At 40.7% G+C, this 23,614-nt stretch overlaps 1 protein-coding gene across 1 annotated transcript in view; it reads right to left on the bottom strand.

The window, feature by feature from the left end:
* MTA3 (metastasis associated 1 family member 3) overlaps positions 1-17,951 on the bottom strand; it is a 146,401-nt gene extending 128,450 nt beyond the window's left edge. The window contains exons 1-3 of the mRNA XM_075496308.1: positions 17,818-17,951; positions 15,499-15,566; positions 13,520-13,613 (exon numbers count right to left, since the gene is read on the bottom strand). Coding sequence (XP_075352423.1) covers positions 13,520-13,613; positions 15,499-15,566; positions 17,818-17,845 — 190 coding nt within the window. The 5' untranslated portion in view covers positions 17,846-17,951. The remainder of the gene's footprint in view (positions 1-13,519; positions 13,614-15,498; positions 15,567-17,817) is intronic.
* Positions 17,952-23,614: the final 5,663 nt, after the last annotated feature.

The raw sequence follows: 23,614 nt of genomic DNA on the forward strand, positions 1-23,614 counted from the left end.
GAATAAATGCCAGAGTAAGCACGCCAGTTTTTTAACCCTATTATTCAGCACTGCAAACTACTTTATGACAACACTACTGAACAGAAGGGTCCCACAGAAGCATGAAAACCATGACATGCAGGCAATGGTGAAAGAGCTGGCAATCCTGTATCATAAAGATAAACTAGATTTTTCCCCTCTCTCCCCCTTACCTGGTTTCTGTCTCACTTACTCAAATGCAAACTCCTCCAAATGAGAAAATATCCTGTTACAGGGCTCAAAACATGTTTGGTCATGTGTACACCTGTATGAACCGTAGCAACCTGTTGCAGCATGTGTGCAGCAACAGTCCTGCGCAGTGTTTCTTTAAGCAGCTCATTAGTAGCAGCAAGCAGCAGACTCAAAATTGTGCCATGGACACAGCTATTTGGAATATGATTAATATTTTCAATGTCCAATTACTGGTATCAAGCTCAACATCTGAATCTGAAGCCAATTAGTAATTTTTCCAAAGTGTAAATACGTTTAGAGCTGTGGTGGGAAAGAAAGTGGAAAATTTTAGTCCTATCTTCAAATCCAGGCTGGCAGACCACCCACAGAGCAAAAATGCACATGGGGAATCTGACACTGCCCAAGAAATCATTTTTTAAATCTATCATCTGGCTCAAGAAATACAAAAGCTATCTGCAACAATGCCATGTAACCTGCATGAATAATTATTAGACCTGATTTTGAGAAACAGAAGATCTGTATCTTCCATTTTCATGAGACTGATGCTATTAACAACTTCTGTCATCACTTGGATTTTCACTATTTCCATACAGACCTCCTCCTCATAATATCTTGTTAAAACAAGATGGTCTTTCCTTTAGAATAGGCAACAGGTGTGACTGATCCAGTTAGTTAGCAAGTTGTATAGTTGCCTGTCCTTAACAAAATGCAGTGTAAATATTAAAAAAAAAAAATCATGTAGAGAACTAAGAACACCAAAAATCTCTTAAGTCTTCTGTAAGAACCCAGAGTCCACATTTAAGATTTACACTGGCATTTTCTTTCACTGTGTGGCAATGATAACTACAGAGCTTTTCTAAAGAGACCTAAACTGCTTTTCTAACAGAAAATTCACATCCTCAATAGCAGGTAAACAGCTTTGCAAAATTTACTGGCAGACACAAAAAGGCACAGATTGTACAAACACTTTCCTACCCCTACTCAGAATGGCATATGATTCTGCTTATAAAACACAAATTATTTATCTTCCACAGTATCTCCTTCCAGAAGGGCTGAATTTTGTTTGATTTTTTGCAGGGAGGAAAGAAGTAGTAGAAAAAAAAGAAAGAAAAGGATTTGTATATCCTGTTCTTGAGTTAACTTAACCAAGACACACTAAAACTCAATATGCAGATTTTAAAATGAGAAGAATGTTATCCAAGATAATGTCTGCTCAATGCTTGCACAGTAAGAAAGCTTTTCTGTTTATAGACCTGACGAGACAGGCAGGAAGAGGAGTTCATTCACTCTGATGGTCTGTGTAAGACTTAAAAGTTCATTTATTTCCATCTCCAGCTATGCTAGAGATTTATCTTCCACAGTGTATTACTTCCTTGATGCATGTAGAGAGATCTTAAGATTCTGATTAATGGGATCTACATATGAACTGAGAAAAGTATAAAGAGATATGAATATATGTATCACTTTAAATTATTAAAACCTTTAAATTTATTAATTCTGATGCCAGTGGGGAAAAAACAAACAAACAAAACAGCATAAGAGTAAACATCACATTGTAAATCTTTAATACATATGCCATTTTTGTTATTTTTTTTAAATAAATTGAAATAAAGGTCAAGTCAACCAATGAAATTTTTCTTCTACTCTCAGTACTTTGTTTTGTAGACAACACATTCAAATACCACGTTTGTTACAGTATCAAGTAAAATAGCAAAACCCATAATTTTTTCACTTCATACATGTTGAATGTTCAGTATTCTGATCCTGGATTTTTTTCCTTTTATTAAGAAAAAAATTAAAAACAGAAAAAAAAGGGAAAAGCATTATGAAAGTGTATGAACCTAGTCACCCTCTGAAGGCAAAAAATAAATATTAAAGCTGTCCATATATCAAAGCCCTTTTTCTTGTATGATACTCGGCAACTGAGTCCTTGGCCCCTTGAGGCCCTACTGAGAAAAATAGTATCAGGATTTCACTCCTGACAGCAGCATCAGTCAAAGGATCTGGCCTAAAGGACCCGTCACATAGCAAAGGGCCACAGTACCCTGTAGGACTAGGTTACAGGTCACTGACCCTGCCAACACTAACAATTTCTGCACTGGTTTAAGCCAAAACAAGGCTGCACTTTTAACACAGGAAACTGAAACATGACTCTCTTCAGCGTTGCATATCACTGTCACAATCCTTCACAGAAACAAGAACAGACAGATGAAAATTTAAGTCTATCACTCGGCATATCAAAAATGGGAAGACTGCTGATTTAGTTGTGCTGGGTTTTGATAGGTGCTTAACCTGTTGTACAAGTAGAAAACGCACACATGCTTACGTAACCTCTGGATGTATGCATATATAGTGCTCTATACATAGCCCAGCAACTATGCAATCGGCACAGAGAAGACATTTTATGTACTGTGATAAATCTGCAAACAAGTTTTGGATTCAGACAATAGGTGACAGTCAAAATGAACTGCTCCCCAAAGTCTTTTAGGAATTTGAAAACATAGAACAGGCTTTTACTGAAAAAAATTGCACTTTTTACCACTCAAACTTCTTTTGCTCATGGGAGTAATGTATTTTATGTTAGTACAAAACATCTCTCTGCAAGGATCCTTGCAAAAGCACTTGTGTAGCACATCAAAATCAGACTCAAACCCAGGTTCACACTACAAATCTTCCCTTGCTCAGATAGGGTTACAAACAGTAGATGAGGGGAAAGACAAAGTATTGATCAAACAGACAAATCACATCTCCAAATAGCACAGCCATTCCAGCCACCCACTCTGATACGCCACGTAGTTCAGGGCATGTCAACATATACGGTAACTTTGAGCCCATATCCTGTTATTTGTGCAGGCTACATTTAACACAAGGAGAGTTTACAGACTAACCACAGAAGTACTTTACATATTAATCTTATCTGCTATTTCTACCTTTTCCGTAATACCTCACGCCATATATACTCAGCATTGCATGAATCAGCTTGGGTAGGACACACCACATTCATTCTCACACAGTGCTTTGCCCAAGCTAATAAGCTCCGTCTCTATCATTATGTGTGAAGTTATAGGCATGCATGAGTATTACCAAGGATAACTATTGCAGACTTCACTCCACTGCATGATACAGACATTCAAGAATTACTGCTGGTAAGCCTTTAAACCATCAGGCCTGATCCTTGATTCATACATTTAACTGCCAGTGCATGATGGGAAAAAGGTCTTTCTATATCAATAGTGAGTTTACATCATTCAGATTTGTAAATTATATAAACTACTGATTCAGTAAGACTATCAGAGAACTCTTTGAAGATGTAAAATGCATCTCTAATTGGAGCTTTACAGATGGAGATAACCTAGCAATGGTTTTATAGACTAAAATTTATGCCTCAGGTGCTTTGGTACAGTGTGGGTGCACTGGGGAGAAAGTGGGAGGAGTCACTTAGAATTACCAGCCAAGGAAAAAAAAAAAAAAATAGAACCGTCTGAGATTATGGAAATCTAGGAGGTATGAAATATCCTACTTATCTTCACGAGACAAAAAAATTATGATCAATAATATCAATTTAAATGTTACCAGTATTTTTGAGATCATCAGGAACACAGTGTAGGATCATTGGCCTGCACAACTAACAAACTTTAAGGAGGCAAGAAAAAGTTAGCAGCTGAGTTAGCTATGTGTTCAGAAAATAAGATTTTTTAATTAAAAAAAAAAAAATCTCAGTATGGCTACCCAAAATTGTAAGTCTATTCTTAAGAGGCCAAAAGATGAAGCTAGCAGCTACTAGCTAGTTTACTAGTTCATGCAAAAATTCAGATGCAGTTATACAAACTAACTGCATAGAGTGGACTGTATTTTCATATGTGCAAAATCCTACACACCCAAACGCAGATCACATATACTCTGGTGAAAAAAATGTGTTTAGGCACGTTTTCCATCAGAGCTAAGAACTCCTAAAATTATGAACTTAGTTGGAAATCCACTCACTCCATTAAGAGAAGATCATTAACATTCACAACCTAACAAGACATTCTGCACCAAAGGAAGAGTCTGAACGGCCACGGCAGTTAATAATTCCACAAGATACTTAGAGCTGACAGTAAACTTGTTAATGAGACAATACACACTACAGTTAACTACTAATTCTAAAATGTCATTCACAAAAAGAAGACTCAGATATTGTCAGAAGCAAAAAGCTCCTCATTACTGGTTCTTTATTGCTTTTACCATTGAGGGGGGAAAAAAATTCACAAGTATGCAGTTTTTGCACAAAAATCAAATGAATAAAACACGTAATTTATGAGACTACGCAAAGCGCCCTTGAAAAGGGTAATTGGGAGCCTTGAGACAAGTTTCTCCTTGGCGACAAGGGTGTAATTTTGGACAAGGCTTGCTCTATTTCAGCAAGTTCTGAATTTTTTCCCCGTCTCCAAATAAATTACAACCGAAGGCATTCTCTTGGGTAAATTAAGGAAAACTGCACGTTCCCTTGTCTCAGGAGATCAAAAAGGTCATGTCTTCCTCACAAAAAAACCCCTATACTTCAAGCTCATTTTCAGTGAAAGTGATAGTTACAGTAATATAAAAATACCTTAGCATAAAAGCTACTCTGCCACTGATTAAAGAATTTGTTACCTGTATCATCCTTAAATGGTCCTCCTAGGGTGTGTCTCACCCACATCGCAGACTTCAGGATACCCAGAAGCAACATAACATACTTGAATTTGCTAGTGCTTAGTTTATGTGTCTCTATTGACTGTAAATAAGTATTACATGTAAAATTCCCATCTTGAGCAAAAGACCCATTGGAACTCATTCTCCTAAACTTTCCTGGCTTACTATATTTGTTTTCGTCTCTGTCCACCCCACCATCTTCAAAGCAAACACAAGAGTTTTCTGAGGGCTTGCTCACAGACACAGATTTCTGCAAGACTTGTCTTTTCCTCAAAGAAAAGAGGGTAGATATGTGAGGTCAAAAATAATTTTGTCCTAATTCTTCATTACTCGGGGGGGGGGGGGGGGGGGGGAGGGGGGGACGGACACACACACACACCACTAAGCTGCAAACAAACACTAGTTTGTATTTACAGAAGCCTTGAGATTAAGAAGGTAATATCTCACTGAACCAGTTACACAAGTCTGCGCACCCACTCCTCGGGCATATCTAGCAGCCAAGCCTTCTTCTTCCCTATAAATGCTCCAAGAGATTCTCATGCCTTTCATTCCCAACCCTGCCTTCCACTCCTTAGGTCCTTTCCCTCCTATCTAACATCCAGAAAAATGGTATCCTTCATTACAGAGTAATATCAACAGAGCTGTTTTCTTAACAGCAAGCAAGAGGCCTTCTCACCTAGTGCAATTAAAACACGAACCATAACCTAACAGAAAACTTTCCAAAAGCCACTAAATTCCATGGAAGAGCCACTTACACAACACTGTTAAGAGAGACAAATTAATTGAACTCTTGAACTCCAAAGATTTTTTTTTTTTTTGCACTCATGTGACCATAAATAAGACCCAAAAGGTTTTGCTTCTGTTTTATTTGTAACAAGACCAATGCAATATAGCGATCTTTTCATTCAAAGGACCACCCACTAAACACGCGGCGCTCTAAACTTCAATTCCCTTGAAAGAGTAACTAAGAACTCTCTGCCTCTGAGCATCCTTTCCTGTAGGATAGATGCCAATCTCTACTAGCACTACCAGTAGAGCAAATACAGTGTCTTAATTTATTCCCTGGAAGTTGGATGGAGGACATAACAATGTAAGCATTCACCACGACTACAAAAAAGAAAAAAAAAGGTATGATTTCAACATTTTAAATTATGAAGGTGGAGTGTCGTGGTTTAGCCCTAGACGGCAACTAAGCACCACGCAGCCGCTCACTCACTCCCCCCACGGTGGGATGGGGAAGAGAATCGGAAGAGTAAAAGTGAGAACACTCGTGGGTTGAGATAAGGACAGTTTAATAGGGAACGCAAAAGCTGCGCGCGCAAGCAAAGTGAAGCAAGGAATTCATTCACTCCTTCCCATGGGCAGGCAGGTGTTCAGCCATCTCCAGGAAAGCAGGGCTCCCTCACGCGTAATGGTTACTTGGGAAGACAAACGCCATCACTCCGAATGTCCCCCCCTTCCTTCTGCTTCCCCAGCTTTATATACTGAGCATGACGTCATATGGTATGGAATAGCCCTTTCACAGAATCACAGAATCATATAGGTTGGAAAAGACCTTTAAGATCATCGAGTCCAACCATAAACCTAACACTGCCAAAAACCACCACTACACCATGTCTCTAAGTACCTCATCCAAACGTCCTTTAAATACCTCCAGGGATGGCGACTCAACCACTTCCCTGGGCAGTCTGTTCCAATGCTTGATAACCCTCTCGGTGAAGAAAAATTTCCTAATATCCAGTCTAAACCTCCCCTGGCGCAACTTGAGGCCATTTCCTCTTGTCCTATCACTTGTTACCTGGGAGAAGAGACCGACCCCCACCTCTCTACAACCTCCTTTCAGGTAGTTGTAGAGAGCGATGAGGTCTCCCCTCAGCCTCCTTTTCTCCAGGCTAAACAGTCCCAGCTCCCTCAGCCGCTCCTCATCAGACTTCTGCTCCAGACCCTTCACCAGCTTCGTTGCCCTTCTCTGTACGCGCTCCAGTACCTCAATATCCCTCTTGTAGTGGGGGGCCCAAAACTGAACACAGTATTCGAGGTGCGGCCTCACCAGTGCCGAGTACAGGGGCACAATCACTTCCCTACTCCTGCTGGCCACGCTATTTTTGATACAAGCCAGGATGCCATTGGCCTTCTTGGCCGCCTGGGCACACTGCTGGCTCATATTCAGGCGGCTGTCAACCAACACCCCCAGGTCCTTCTCTGCCAGGCAGCTTTCCAGCCACTCTTCCCCAAGCCTGTAGCGTTGCATGGGGTTGCTGTGGCCCAAGTGCAGGACCTTGCACTTGGCCTTGTTAAACCTCATACAATTCACCCCAGCCCATCGATCCAGCCTGTCCAGGTCCCTCTGCAGAGCCTGCCTACCCTCCAGCAGATCAACACTCCCACACAACTTGGTGTCGTCTGCAAACTTACTGAGAGTGCACTCGATCCCTTCGTCCAGATCATTGATAAAGATGTTAAACAGAACTGGCCCCAACACCGAGCCCTGGGGAACACCGCTTGTGACCGGCCGCCAACCGGAGTAAACTCCATTCACCACCACTCTCTGGGCCCGGCCATCCAGCCAGTTCTTTACCCAGCGAAGAGTACACCCGTCCAAGCCATGAGCAGCCAGTTTCTCCAGGAGAATGCCGTGGGAAACCGTGTCAAAGGCTTTACTGAAGTCTAGATAGACAACATCCACAGCCTTCCCCTCATCCACTAGGCAGGTCACCTTATCATAGAAGGAGATCAGGTTGGTCAAGCAGGACCTGCCTTTCCTGAACCCATGCTGGCTGGGCCTGATCCCCTGGTTATTCTCTACATGGCATGTGATAGCACTCAGGATGATCTGCTTTGGTCAGTTTGGATCAACAATCCTGGCTGTGTCCCCTCCCAGCTTCTTGGGCACCTGGCAGAGCATGGGGAGCTGGGAAAAAAAGTCCTTGACAAGTGTAAATACCGCTTAGCAACAGCCAAAACATCGGCGTGTTATCAATATTACTAAAACCCAAAACACAGCACTACACCAGCCACTAGGAAGGAAATCAACTCTATCCCAGCCGAAACCAGGACATGGAGAAAATGGATCATATGCAATGGAAGAATTAGCATTTGTCTCTCACACTGATTTGACCAAAGGTGCTTCTAACTAAACATAGGCTGTGGACACAACAGGTATTCAAGGGAACTAATGGGACAAAAAAAAAAAAGCCAATTTAAGGTTTCAAATAAAATATCCAGTCAAAAGATACTTTTTATGCTAAGACATGATATGATTTGAATTAAGTAACAGAAAAAGTCTCTCATCTTAAAGCGATTTTTTAGAAAAGGGACTGTGATTAATGAAACATGTACATCAAACTAAAAAGCTGTTATTCAGAAAGGATGTAAAGAACTACTATGATGAAAAAGAACCACAACAAAAAAAGCCACCAAATTTTTGGTTCTGTTTTTATCTGCTTGGACAAAAATAACCCAATAATACTAGATTATAAATGTTTTGAATTATACTGAGTCAAATATGTGACTAAGAGAAAAGAACACTGAACACCACAAAGGGTTTTAGGCATTTTACTCTGAAGTTCTTTACTGAACCCCCAGGGTCTCCACACACACATAATTTTTTTCTTATAGATCGAATATCTGAATTGCCCTATTCCTGTTTTAGTGCTACGTACGTTTGAGAAAAATACTGAAAAATGAAACTTGTTAAGTTGTATTTCTTCAATTGTTGAAGAGGGCAGGAAAAACTCTCAGTGTTTTTCCTGGAATTGAGCATTAAGAATACCACTACGCAACAGCAACCATATATTAAAAAAACTGATGACATATGAAAGGAATTCACATTTCAGTTTTGTGTATCTTTGGGAATATTAATGAGTAATCTGCATTACTATGAAATATATTAACCAATATTTCTCAAGTTAAGCTCATTTTCTTGCCATCTTCTATGCTACCTGCTAGCCTGCTGCTCTATTGAAATAAAAAGCCTCCCAAAAATCAGATGGAATATTAACAGCTTCATTCTCTTGGATGCATCTGGAATGTTGGTCAATTATTACAATACTAAGAGAGATTGAAAATATGCAAAATAATTGTTATTTTTTTCACAAATACAAAGCATCTTTACATAAAAGTAAGAGAGCTCAACAACAGCAAAACTGCTGTGCAAGATCAAACTATTTCCAGGGCAGCTGGAACATTCTTCATGTTAATATACGACAAACTCTTAGTTTTTAGACTAATTATTTGTAAGGCGCTACGAGATCTTTTAATAGGAACTATAAAAATGTATTGGTATATTAAAATATTTTTCACCAACCTTAATAAGACCTTCTGGTAAGAGCATTACTTTACAGATGAAGAAACTAAAGTACAGAGAGACTACTTGATTTGCTTCTGATCACAATACATCAGTGTCATACCAAGGCAAGAACTGAGTACAGACTCCAATTGTTCAACAGGAATCACTGGATCACTAGCAGGACATTTCCTTTCTTCCTAGAAATCTATCGTGTACAAAAATTCTGTAGCAGAAACACCATTTTGCAAAGCAGTGTGACATGAAATACGACTGTTCAAGAGACGAAGGCTAAGAAAAGTGCTAAAGAAAGTGCAACTATGAGAAGTAAAGCCAGGAAGTGATCTCTACAAAGAGCAACTGAGATTGAAAAAAGGAGATTTTGACTACAGCTTGTGTAATCTAGAAAAATCCCAGTTTTACTTTTGATCTCTCAGTCACTGAAACCAATATGCCTCAGATTTTTTTTAAACTGATTCCTGTCTCATTCAGAAGAGCATCAATTTTGTTAATAAGAAAAAAATATATAGTGGGCTTTATCATAGGCCCAGAAAAATTCTGGGTATCTAGTCAGGAGCTCAGCACACCTACGTCAACGCAAGCTCTCTTAATAAATCAGAAGACAAAGGCCTCTGACAACAAGAATTTTTTTTATATCCTCCCCAAGTGGCTGACTAGGCAAAAGCTGTTTGAGGAGTTGCAATAAGAGAATGACTTCAGACATACTATTACATGATAGCACATGACCAGATAAAGAATGTAAAATGTAAAGAACTGTAAAAAATGGCATCATGCACTCAGGCCACCCTATTCAGCTTGAAGAAAGTGCATAACTATTACAAAAGAAGGAAATACAGAAGTTGAGCCATTCACTGTAACCCAAACCCAGTGCTGGTACAGAGCTAGTATAGTCCCCCCTCCCCACCTATTAAAACCTTGCCCTAAAATATTTACATCAACTCCACTTTAGATAAAGGATCATCTGAATTTTATAGATCCAGCTACAGTTGGCAATTTCTCATTCAATCACAGCATTTGGTTAGAAAACATCACTATGCCACCCCTTTATGTTTGCTTCACCCATTTTAACAAGCTGTGTGTTTTTGTCCCAGCTCTCCAAGTTCATTTGCTTATGTAATTCAGTTGCAACAGTTCTTGTACTGCCTGCTATCTTCTATACATCTCTTTTCCTTCTTTTCCCCATAAAGTAAGCCTTACTCTGCTGTGCCAAGAAAAGAATGACCCCCTTGCAGTGACCCTATGGTAACAACTACAACCTAAGTCTTGCTGGTGGGTGCTACACTCCAACAGAACTCCCCTGCTCAGTTTAGGAGGCTGCATAGGACCAAGAAGCTGATCTTGTCCAGTATTTTGTTTTGGCTTTCAAGTTGGCCTTATCATACACTCTGTTTTATAGTAACAGAAATCAAAGGCAGAAAAACGTAATGTCTTCAAGGGCCCATAAAACATTCAAAAGCCCTGGATTTCAGTGGCTACAAGTCAGCTTATAGAACTATCCCCAGATCCAGACTGACATCATACATAATGCTGGTAGACAAATAAAAATGCTTGTTAATTAACTTCCACCAGAAACACCAGAGAAAAAAATGGAGGAAATGCACTTTCCTCACAGATTAGTGTCAGATGCTTTAAAATCAAGGGAAACTCCTCTGTACCTGAGTATTTTAGAATGGCCTAAGGAAAACTTGATATTCCCCCCGCCCCAACTTCTTTTCATAGCCTGAAACTTTTTTGAAGACAACATAAAAAACAAATTTAAAAAAAAACACCAAAAATCAGTATATTTACTCTTTACCAGTGACAGTGTCACAATCTACTTCATTCCATTTTTCCCGAACATTCTTTAAAATTGTTTTGAAACTTTTTCAAGTTATTGAAAATTTGTTCTTAAAGTTCCAAAATATTTTCTTAGGAAGCTATTTTCTTCTCTTATTAAATGAGACCATACCTATATCACCAAATGCAACCTTCAGAAATTGAAGTGTCACCCAAAAAAACCCAATCCCCACCTGCCAATATCTTCAAAAATACTCAGGACAGTTTTCTCTATCACAAAGAAAGAAAAATAATTGCTAGCAATATAAAATGTCATTAGAAAAGATCAAGTAGATCCTACACTTAAAAGACTTCTCTAGACACGTACACTAGAGTAACGAGTGACTGAACTAGAATTTCCATTCTGTAAGAAACTCATTTCTTTTAGCATTTATTTTATAACAAACCAGGTAGAATTGTTGAAGCATCAACATGTTTAGCTATATAAGACATTCCCAAAACATTCAATTCATAAATATACAAATATTTTGTTTACATACATCGTATTTTTAAACAGAACACTGTGGTATTCCAGAATCAAAACATTTAAAGTGATTTGACATTTAAATACATCTGCTGTTATGAGCTGTACAAAGATCCAGGCAAGCAATCCTTCACTACGTGCTGTCCTCTGTAACTGTAACATATACCTCGTAAGATAACTTAGCTATACAGATTCCACAGATTGGTCAGAAAGAAAACATTATGTACAGAGAAAATGTCCACAGAGAAACCTAATCCATAAGAACGCTGGGTTAGAAGACTTACGACCTGTGAGACAGAGGCATTCTAAAGATGCTTGTTGAATCAGCTAGAAAATGCATTTCTATTTTCTCGCCAGAAAACAAGAGAATCTCAATAGAGAAAATGTGATGGAAGATTCCATGGTACTTCTACTGACACCAACAAACCCCTAGTATGCTATAGTGGAAGAGCAACAGACCATCAACAAGTCCTTTATAGCAAAGTGCTGACAAAATGGCAATCTAAAACTCACAAAGGAAACAGAAAAATCTTATTCACTTTTCCAGATCAAATGATGCCCACAGAACTAACGCACCCTTTTCTAAAAAATAAGCCAACCAAAAAAATTTACAAGATTCATGTTTTAAAAATCAAATGAAAAAAACCTGTATTTCCAGTAAAATTGTTATCCTTTCCATCCTTCCCTGCCCCCTCCATTAGAAAAGAAAAACAAAAAAATGTGCTGGAAAGCTTAGTGAAGCTCACTAGAAGTTCTATGTTTCTATACATTTCATATGTAAGAACTCAAAAGACTTTAATGATTGTGGGGGCAGACTACCATGAAATAGGTCACCAATAATTATAAAGTGTACTCAACTATATTAGAAAAACATTTAAATAAATCATTCCCTTAGAACATGAGCAAGATGTATCTTCTTTCTTTAAAAGCCAAGGTAGTACTTTACACTGTGTACTCAAATCACCTCCACTTCTCTAGGACCAATGATAGAATAAAACAAAAGCCAAAAGCTGGCTGTTTCTCCTCACTAACGGTACTTGTATGAGTAAAATTATTGGAATTTGACGTTAAACAAATTGTAAGGTATTTTTTTAAGTGCCTAATTACTCCATCATATATCTGCACATGAAATATGACATTAGGTAATGTCTTTAAAGAGATTCATCCCGATAAATTAGAGAACAGAGATTTATAATCCCTAGGTCACTTATTCACATATTTTAATTTTGAAAACTCAAGTATCATTTATAATCACAATGCTTCTTAACAGTGTATGGCAAGAAATTTATTGGATGTTGACATATTTAACACTTCAGTTATTTACAAACATGACTGCAATATTTTGCAAATAACTATTCTCTCAAACACGCCATTTTTTTATGTTCTGTTTTTGTCTTGAGAATTATAATTTTCATTATAAAGTTATGGAAAAATAGCTTATTTCAGTTGTAGACCAAATGGCAGCTACCAAAAAAAGTTAAGTTCATGACGAAAATAGGACTTTTTTCCCTATTACCACTTGTTGCTTTTCTGAAAAACCAATGAGATGATGCTTACTACTATTTTACTGATTAATATCTACATTTAGCATAAATGCACATAACAGCTACTTTACAACCTCCAGTGATTTTCAGCCTCCAATGATAATTTCATTCTTTACAGTAAGCAGTACACATTTATGTCTAACTCAAAAAAGTCAAATCAAATCCTCACGAATGCTCTTAAGCTTAAATCGACTTACACCCAAGATTTACTTCTGACATAAAGAAAGAAATATAGCTGTACCGTCCAGATGAAAATTTTTTTTTTTTTTTTTCAAATGGAGACTTTTAATCACTTTAATACAGCTTAAGTCCCAGAAACAACTACTAGGAGCAAGACCAGTATCAGAAAATGCTAAGCATCTAACTGGATATTAATTAATGCCTAATATAAATATATATTCCCCATGCCAAAGAAATGCAATTTTAAGTAGCTGCAGAAACTGAACAGGCTGTGACGGAAAGAAAAAATGCCCTATACAATCTACTTACTAGCATGCTTATCTGCAAGCATTATAAGGCTGTTGGAAATATCTCTTCGCCTGTAAAAACACACCACTTTTGCTTCCACATTTCCATTGGCAGTCTAAAAATGAAAGATAAATCAAGTCAGAATGTATCCTTCCTCAGGTGAGTAATACAAATTAAATGCCCTCTGCTTGCAATTTTCCCTCATATGAATAGCTCTCACATGATCAGTCAGGCTGAAATCAACAGAATTACTCAAATAAGTAAAAACTTCCTGACACAGGCCAATATAAATTTCAGATCAGATAACAGTACTGATTGTAATTATTTAGCCCTAAGAATTTATATATTATTCAGTTGTTTTAGAGATATAATGCCAGTATCATATTAACACAAGAATCCTTAAGAAATGTTAGAAGCTTGTGAACATTTCTTTGCAACCCAGCTTTAGACAGAAATGTCTATTTCGAAGTGCTCTGGCATTTTTTTTTGAATCATATTTAATATAACATGGTTTATTTGAAAATTCACTGCAGCTCATGAGATAAAAGAGCTATTTAGCTCACAGTTGTTTTCATGACTCATTACAGGGATCATGCTCTTTAGCCTGATAATGTAAAGAATCTACTAACATTTGAAGAACTGTACCCTCTTTCTTGTTATGAAAAGTACAAAATTAGTTCATTACCTTGAGTTACTTATTTAAAACTCAAGATGTGGCACTGAAAAGGATGTTTTAATTAAGTTTCTTACCAAAAAAAAAAAAGAAAGCATCTTATCTCGGGTAAAATGATAATCAAAGCATTTCATTATATATTTGCATAACATCTCCTATTTGCTCAATGATTTTAACACATGAAAGCACATAATTCACAATTAAGATATCTGGACTGTATCATAGAAACTCTCTTTTAAAAAAAAAATAAAATAAAAAAACAAAATCAATGCATGACTCTGCTCTACCATCCACGAGCAAGATTAAATTATAGCAATGCAGTTTAAAGATAATAAACATTACATTCAGAATATGATTGGAATCACTTCAATTACTGTAAATAAATAATATTATTCTCCAATAAAAGTCAAAAATTATTGGCTGAGCACAAGTTCAGTGGATGTTATGTTGGACAGCACTAACACGTAATGTGGCTGACGTCTGCTATGGAGTAGTGTTATGTTCCATTAATAAGAAAGAAAACATTTGCAGGTCACCCATTTTTTAATTTACTTTCTAATCACAGAAAAAAAACACCCTTTATCATTATTTACATCATGATAGGCATTTTGATCATTAACTTCTGACATAATGTATCAGTAAGTGTTAACACCACTTGATGGAATAGTAAAAAAAATGCCACGCTAAAAAAAAAAAAAAAATCCCACACCATTCTTAGTAGCACAAGAACGAAGAAAAATAATCACACTTTCCCCAAAATTACACTCTGAAAAGCCTCCGTTCTTTATAAAAATACACTCAGGGTAAAGACAGAGAATACAGTCTCTATTTCTATTCAAAAGCTTGTCCTTCATTCACAGCTGCCAATAAGCAGAGCAATAAGCAGCCACAGAAGTCACATATTCTGTTATTTGATCACTCCAAAGTCTCACTGATACCTACTAGATCTTTACACATACATCCAAAAGCAGACACATTATATGATCACTATCATTCCAGATGGATTCACAACAGCATCACCATACAGAGAACTGAATTCCTCAAGCATTCATAGGATTCACCTGGAAATTTTTACAGCAGAGTACTCCTGTTCACCAAGAATGATCAACTGGGTTTTTTCCTTAGATAACAGGGCAGAATTACAGGATATCACATAGCAAGATTTCAGTAACTGAAACATATACAAAGTACATAGCAAATCTCAAGAAAGCAGAAAAAAAAAATTCTACCACAACAGAAATCTTATGGGATGAAAATCCTTCTCAGTTTCTGAAAAGTGCACTGACTGTTGTCAAAGGTTAAGCAAGAATCTTAGATACTCGTGTACCTTGTTAAGTTCTTCAATTCTCCTAATGAGATATGGATTGCTGGAAGAATTTTCAAAATAAACATAATCTGCAATGAAAAAAGAAAAGATATTGAAATACAAAAAAATAATACGTAAAGGCGTATCATTATTAGTGCAAAAATTTTCTTCTAAACCTAGTAGCTGTTAAAAAGCTGAGATTTCTCAGTAAATGTTAAGACAGTGAAGTATTTCTATACTGAGATTTAACATAATTTGTTCCTAAATTCTGGTTATAACTGCACTACACGTGCTTTAACAATCACGCTGAAATAAAGTTAAATGTCTTGTGTTGGAACTTACACTGTAATTCAGTAATCCACACACTTCATAAATCTCGATACAAAAGCAGCAGTTTCTCACAATCGATTAGGGAAGACTTAAGAATTGAGCGCTTTAGTGAGTTTCTATATTATAGAGATACCAAATATTTCTGTAAGATATGCTACCTCACATTTATCATCAGGTGCTGTGGTAGTACAGCTGTCCAAATGAGTAATGTACATTTTATGATACTTGCTTTTGTTGTCATCTCTGTTCAGTAACACGCAAACTACGTTAAGCAGCAACAGTCATGAGGTTAGTGAGGTTCTTCCAGGACAAAATCTCTTATAGCATCACTAATATAAAAATATTTTCATAGAGTATATGGAAGTTTACTCATATCCTGAAAGCTGCTCCCATGTAACATACAAAGAATTGACATGCAGCGCATTTCCTTCAACAGTTTTCTCAAAAGTTGTTTTCATCAAATGAAAAAGTACCTGTCAAATGCTAACCACACTCTACATTTGATATTTGACTTCTGCACTGTGCATCTTGCAAACTTTATTTAAAATACTGGGTGGGAGGGATCATAACAACGTCTAAAACTCTTCTGCAGTGCTTTGACACCACATTACAGTGAAATAGAACCTCGGGGAGCTCAGTTAGCCCTAAAGAAAAATATGATCTCTGGATATTGTTCACAAGTGCTTATTAAGATTACAATGAAAAAACTGAGAATTGAGGACCTAACAAGCAAACCCTGCCCAGATCCCAACAGGGCTGCTCAGAGATGGATTAGTTTCATGAGTAAACGCTGATGGGATTACAATCTGAATGCCCTAACGAAGGAGCATGCAGATGGCTGATTTGTAGATCTATCAGCGTATCTCAAATCAGAAGCAGAAAGAGATTAAAACTAACAACTATCACCCCTCATTTCCTTGCATCTTCCCTCTCACCTCAGGCTGTTGAGGAGAGAGCAGGAGGAGACAACCCGGTTTTGAGCACCAAGTACTGAAAGCCTAACTTCAGCAGTGCACCTGAGTCACAGCGCTAGGAACACGGCCACGATCACTCGTCAGGGAGGGCAGCAGAAAGTTATCAGTGTCTATTTCGACAGGCTGAGGGGTTGGAAGAGAAACGCTTGCCGTGTTTTTTACCGCCTAAGTACCCCCCTTCGCCCAGTGACAAGCAGTCACGTATCAGCACACTCCTCAGGGGTCACGTCTGTAAGCAGGAAAGCTGACAGCAATCCCCCGGATACACAGTCGGATTTATTACTTATCCCCAGGAGACGAAAGAAGGCGCGGAGAAACTCCGCCGTTAAAGGGAGGGAGCGGGGGCCGGGGAACGGCACTGAGGGAAGCGCCACCAGGCGCCCCCCGAGGCGGGCGCCAGCTGCCCGCGCCACGCCGCCCGGGCCCGCCAGGCCGCAGCGGCGGCAGGGCTGGGCCGAGGCAGGCCCCCGGCCCGGGGGCGCACGGCCCCGGTAGGCCGCCCCTCGCTCGCCTCGCAGGCGGGCCAGCCTGCTGCGCTGGCTCGGCAGGTGGCGGGGCCGGAGGGCCGCCGGTCGGCGGGCTGCCGGTCGGTCCCTTCGCCGCTCACCGGGGAAGGAGACGAGGCGCGAAGGCAGGCCGTGCCCGGCCCGCGCCGCGGTGAAGGGGCAGGAAGCCGGCGGCGCCGCTCCCCCCTTCCCCGCGGAGGGCGGCGCTGCCCTTCTCCTCCTCGGCGGTGGGGGCCGGCCTCCCACCCGGCGCACAGGGCTGGCGGGGGAGGAACCTGCGTCCTCCCCCTCCGCCCCGCGGAGGGCCCGGCGGCCCCTTTGCCGGGGCCGGCTGCCGCCTCCCGCCGCCCACCCGGGCCTGGCCGCCCTGCTCGGGGCCACGGCAGGCGAAGGGGGCCGGTGCGCCTCTCTTCGCCCCGGCGCGGTGCGCGCAGCCCGCGGCTCGGCGGGGCCCCCCGGCCGGGCCCCGTCCCCGCTGCCGGGCGCAGGGCCCCCCGGCGCCGGGCGGGCGCTGCCCCGTCCCCACATACCTCCCACTCGGTACATGTTGGCCGCCATGTCTGTGCTCTGCGCCCTCCTCCTCCTCCCGCCGCCTCTGCCGGGCCGGGCTGGGCAAGGAGGAAGCGGCTCCCGCGGCCCCCCCGCCCCGCGCTCGCTCCCACCCTGCGCCACCCCTCCCCGCCCGGGCACAGGACACAGCGCCGCGCCTCACGGGGCCGCCGCCGCCGCCTCGGCCGTTTCCGGAGCCGCCCGGCGGGGAAAGGGTTAAACAACCGCCCCCACAGCTTCCCCCCCTCCCCCCCGCGCACCGGCCCCGGGGCGGGTCGGATGCAGGGGCCGGCGCTGCGGGGCGGCGGACCGGCCGCAGGTGGGGCGGCCCGAGCGGGGGCTGGGGCCGGGGCCACGGCCAGGCGTTCCCGGGGGAGGTGCGGGTGCGCGGCTGTCCCGGCCCAGCTCCCCGCCGCCGGCGGGGGCAGAGCGAGCCGCCCCACCTCAGAGCGAGGGCTACAGCCGTGCCCCAACGCCCGCCACAGTTTGCGGGCTCCCGCCGCTTTGTCCCAGGACTCGGGAGCCCCGCGCTGCCTGGAAGAAGTGGGTGACTCCTTCTTCCGTCTCCTCTGCGGCCCCCTCTTTTGTTTGTGGTGGTTGCCTCTCCCCCGGCGCCGCTTTGCCCCCTGCAGCCGAGGGATCTCTCCCGCTAGGAAAGTCCTAGTAATAACCCAGAGGAAGTTTCTCACAGTTGTGTGTGCGCAGCACCTGTTGGTGATCGGTTTGGCGGCTCCTTTGTTCGCCCTCGGAGCAGGATGCAGCCGGGGAGAGCGGGCGGCTCCGGCGACACCAGCCCGCTGCCGGCAGCGGGGCACGCCGGGCACGGTGACTTTCTGAGCTGTCCGCCCTTTGGAGAAGCCGGCTTGCTCGCACCGGGCAGCAGAAAGCATCTACGACCGGGTAAAGATAAATCTAGCAGCTCGTCTCGGAGTCAGGAAGCGTTGAAGGAGATGCTTACAAGTCATCTGACGAGAGGCATGCTTCAGAAACATCAATATTGCTGTAACACGAAGCCCTTTCCCCGTGTTTATACAAAGTTCACACATCACAAACAATCTATCCCCTTTACAAACAAATTGATCCCGCTGTGGAATGCTTCCTTGGGGGGGGGAGAGAAATGCTTTTTATCATTTTCTTGCAAGGAAGGTGATGATTTATTGTTTCATGTCCTGGATTTTTGTGCATGTAGCTTGAGCATTACCAAGCTAATGCTTCACTTCATCCTGAGCTGCAGGGAAATACGTTGATTAGAAGGAGGATGAGCTTCCCTGGTGTTTCAAATGATCATATGCTCTCTTCCCTTTCCCCTTTTCAGTGAATCTGGGACTATTAGGTTAATATTTCTTCTACTTCTAGGGCACTCTTAATTTCTTGAGTGACTACTTTGTGTCAAATAGGCAACTGAGTACCAAATTCCTGAAATATGTGAAGCTGGCATATGATACAGTGGTTCAGTCTTCTCTAATAAACAGCAACACATTCATGCACTGAAAGGAAAAATTGGAAATCTTTCTCTATTTTGTCTCCTGACAAGAACATCTGTGGGAGCTGAAAAGAAACCCTGCAAAAACTCCTTGGGAAGTAGCAGTTCTATCCAGGTGGTTGTTTCTAGACACACAGTAACACTACTTTAGCAGAGACCTAAATACAAATAGCTAGAAGTTAAATGGTATATTATTTTTACTCTGGTGGTTTACTACTTGGTAAATGAAGCAGGTTGAACTTTCAAAGCAAGAGAACAGTTAATTCAAATAGTTGGCTTGTTGCAGTCATTATCAATTAAACAAAATGCTCCAAGCTCTTTTCCTCAGCTTAAGTCTGCACTGTGACATGAGAGGAATTTCCCTCACTTTGAAGCTTATAATGGTACCCTCATCCAGCAAGGAGCGGATTTCGATAGACTCTCGCTTCCATCATCTGAAGGCATGGCCTATGAAAGAGGAAGGCAGCTCCTGAAGATACAGAATTCGCCTCTCAAAACCATGAGAGCGCAGCCCAGGAAAACCCATGGTCCCAGCCTGCCCTTTCAGGTTGACAGCCTGAAAATAGTAAGAAAACCCCCTTTACTTACAGTTGCCCAACAAAGGCATGCATGCATCACTATATGTGATGCATATAGTGCATAACAGGTAAATAAAGAATGACGTTTATATACCTTAGTACTGAATCACTGGCTTTATTATTCACACTAACACAGTTTGTATAGCCACAGAGAGCACGACCTGATACTGTACGGTGTCATGCTGCTGTATTTGCATAGTTTAAAGTCACTGCTGCAAGCTGAGGGAGGTAGTGGGCACAGCTAGCTGTGGTTGGGTACCGAGTTGCAGGACCAGCAGTACATTTTACTTTGGTGTAATGTATACAAAAGCCTAGATACAGTTTATTTTCTGTGCTATCTCAGTGCACGGTAATGGGAAAAATTAAAGTTATGTAAACATCTTCATTTTTCTAGATTAAATATAATGGAAAACTCTTGTTTCAACCACAACATTGTTGAGAAAAAAAATTCCGATAAGAGCTTTATCTTAACCTGGTAAGTGAAATGTATTCAGCTACAGACTGAGATTGTGTTGTTCGAAAGAAACCACCATTTCTGTGGCAACTTAAATCAAAGTTGCAAAATAGATTACTCCTGTTAGAGACGCAGATTACCTGAGAACTTAATTTCACAACTTTTTTTGTTGTGCCATCCTAAGCAGCCCCTCATTCCTTCTCATATTCCTCCAAAAATAGCCAAGAAGAAAGGAATGGAGTGTAAAGCATCATTTTCAAACACAGACAAGTTCCCTGGTCCAGGCTCACCAACTGCCCCCAGAGTGAGCTAGATCAGCAGTACTGAAGGAGATGGCGGTGAGGCGCTGCGAGCAGGGCTGCCTGAGGACCTTTCATGGTATTACCGATACAGTGGCTATTGGCTTGTCCAGGCCGCACCCTCTTTATTGGCTTTTTCACTTTAGCATCATCAGATGCATCTAAATCATGTATATTCAATACCCATTAAGCTGACTGGAACTATACAATTTTCTTACTGCATTTCATCATTGCATTTTTTAAATACTTTTTTTTCATTCGGGATAATACAAAAAGTTTCACTTTTTCTTCACAGGCAATTTAAGGCTTCTTTCTCATGTGTGGAATTGGTTAGACAAAGGGAATGGGAAACTGCTATCAGAGAATTTTATTCCTGAATTTTCATTTTTAATTCCCTATAGCTTTTCAGAGACTGAAAGTTGTGTTCAGCCAGTGGCAGAACACTGGCTGTTCGCATTAGTTCAGAGGTTTTAGGACAAATCCTCAAGGATTCTTGCATCAGACAAAGACTCCTCAGCACCAATACTCTTCTCCCATTATTGCAGAAGCAAGATGAAAGTTTCAAAAAGCCCTGACAACCTTATCACCCCAGAAAGTGGCAGAATAAGGGAACTTCCCTTGCAACGTCCTGTTTTGTGTCCTGAGAGCTTAATTTCAAAGGTTCCAGCCCAGCATCTTCTCTAGGTAATAAAAGCCTGAATCTAACAACAACACACAAAACCAAAAACCCCACAAACTTGCTCACAAAAGACACCAGTACTGAAGACAAATCTTCCTAAATTACCTGCTTAAGGATTAAACTGACAGTTCAGAGGTCTAAAGTAAAATGTATTGATAGATGTGTGTTTAAGAGTGGAATACTTTGGGATCTTACAGGTAGGAACATCTTATTGAAATCAACAAAAGCATGGGAGAAGAGAGTTGCTTGAACCTTAATTAGAGGTGCTCAGCTCCTTGTAGAGCTTTCACCTTCATGCTGATGCAACAGAAAGGAAAAGGCATTTAGACTTGCCCATCCTTGCGCCATACTTATAGGACCTGCCTAACTCAAAGTGGCTGAGCCTAGAGTTTCTTTTTGGCATGGGTAGTCTGGAAGCACAGGAAACATTCAGCAGTTCAAGTTCATGAGTTCACGCCAAGGGAACGTGGCTCCCTCGCTAGTAGAACTTTGCTACAACGAATAAACAGCCTGCATGCACGTAACCCATGCAAAGAGTTAAAAAAAATACAAAGGACTTTACAAATGATCGTTTCTTATCAGCCTAAACTCCTGCTTACACTGAGAGTAATTCACCGCCACAGAGGACTTCGGTAGTTCACGGACTTGTCCTGCAGCTCAAAAAGAATATGTAGTCTGTACAAAGCCACTTTCATCTAGTGTGAACAAACATGCCAGCTAATACAGCTGCACATCGATCAGACTGGCTTACAGGCAGCTAAAAGTACAAGCACTTTTTTTTTCTACTAATGCAAAGACACACCATAGCTTGCAAAACCTCATTAATGAATTTGTAGCAGAAACAGAATTCATATTGCTGTCACTTAATTAGTCACCAAAGAAAAACATTTTTCCATGTCAATACTCATGATTATATTTATAAAAACCTTAGATAACTTCCATTTTGTAACAGACATTGTGTAAGATTTTTTTTTTTATTTAATTTACAGGAATATAAAATTCAATGTTTATTATCATAAGTGATAGAAAATTTTAGCTGCCTCTACTGAAAGAGGAGATAGGTGCAACCTGTAATAGATGCTTCCATATCAACTTCTTTATAAATCAGAAAAAAAATCCCAACCCTCTCCCAAGAGAAAATCATCTTCTCTTGGCACCAGAAATAACGTTGGCTTTTTTATTGACACTGTGAGTCAGATCTCTCAAGAGACTCTTAGCTAAATATGTCACTATTTTCATTAAAGAGGATTTAAACAATAGCTTAAAGTTAATTGCTGAATTATCAGTAGTCTGCAGATTTAGATGTTCAATCCAAATCTTAAAATTGTAATACCACTAAATCAATGTGCAGAGAAAAATGGTGCTTATGGTTGGCAACAAGTTATTATTTGAGTGGGTAGTGAAAAAAAGATATTTGGTAATGGTTTTTCAATAAGTTTCATACTATTATATAGATAGATGCTATAGCCTACCATATGGCACTCCTTTGATACCATACATAATTTCATTTCCCATAAATCATACAATTGAATTAAGGACTATTTTTGTGCCAAGTCAGTCAGATCTGGACCTGTATGTACCTGTCTTCTTGTTCTGACTGAATTTGCTTTAACAAAAAACATTCTATTGCAATGGAAATAATATTATAGGTTTGATGGAGAGAGGGAGGGTAAAGTAGGGTTTATTATTAATCTACTACTAAAGACTAGATATGCAAGAAATGCATTTCTTCCACTCCACAGGCACTCAAAGTTTTTGATAATCTCAGTAACAGAGTAAAGATTTTATTTTCTAACCAGATTAAAAAAAAAATAAAAGAAAGTTTGCCCATCTAGAGCTTTTGTTATAGCTACCAGTTTATTTTGCAGTTCACATCCTAATGGAGAAAAAGCCTACAGCTCTAGGATTCAGCTTTGTACCCCATTCTGTTTGCCAGTTTTCGAGAAGACTTAGGTTCGCATCTTGTTTCTCTTGAAGTCAGTGTGAGTTTTGTGTCCAGCAGGACTAAGATGAGACTGTTATATACCTTTGTTATCTTTGACGTAAGCAAGGTTGCAAATCAGAGCGGTCAGAAGCACGCTGGAGTGTGGCGTACATCTGCAGCACTCCTAAATGAAGCCATTTGGGGCTTGAACACAATACTACTAGATAGACATTAAACACACCACACTGGATTTACTCTTTATCTCTCCCTTTCTCTCAACTGATCTATTTTTCGTGCTAAACACCTGCTAAAAAGCTGTCAAAGGTGCTTAATGACACATATTTAAGTAGAGTACAGTACG

Source organism: Mycteria americana, chromosome 3 (assembly GCF_035582795.1).
Source record: "Mycteria americana isolate JAX WOST 10 ecotype Jacksonville Zoo and Gardens chromosome 3, USCA_MyAme_1.0, whole genome shotgun sequence".
Lineage (NCBI taxonomy): Eukaryota > Metazoa > Chordata > Aves > Ciconiiformes > Ciconiidae > Mycteria > Mycteria americana.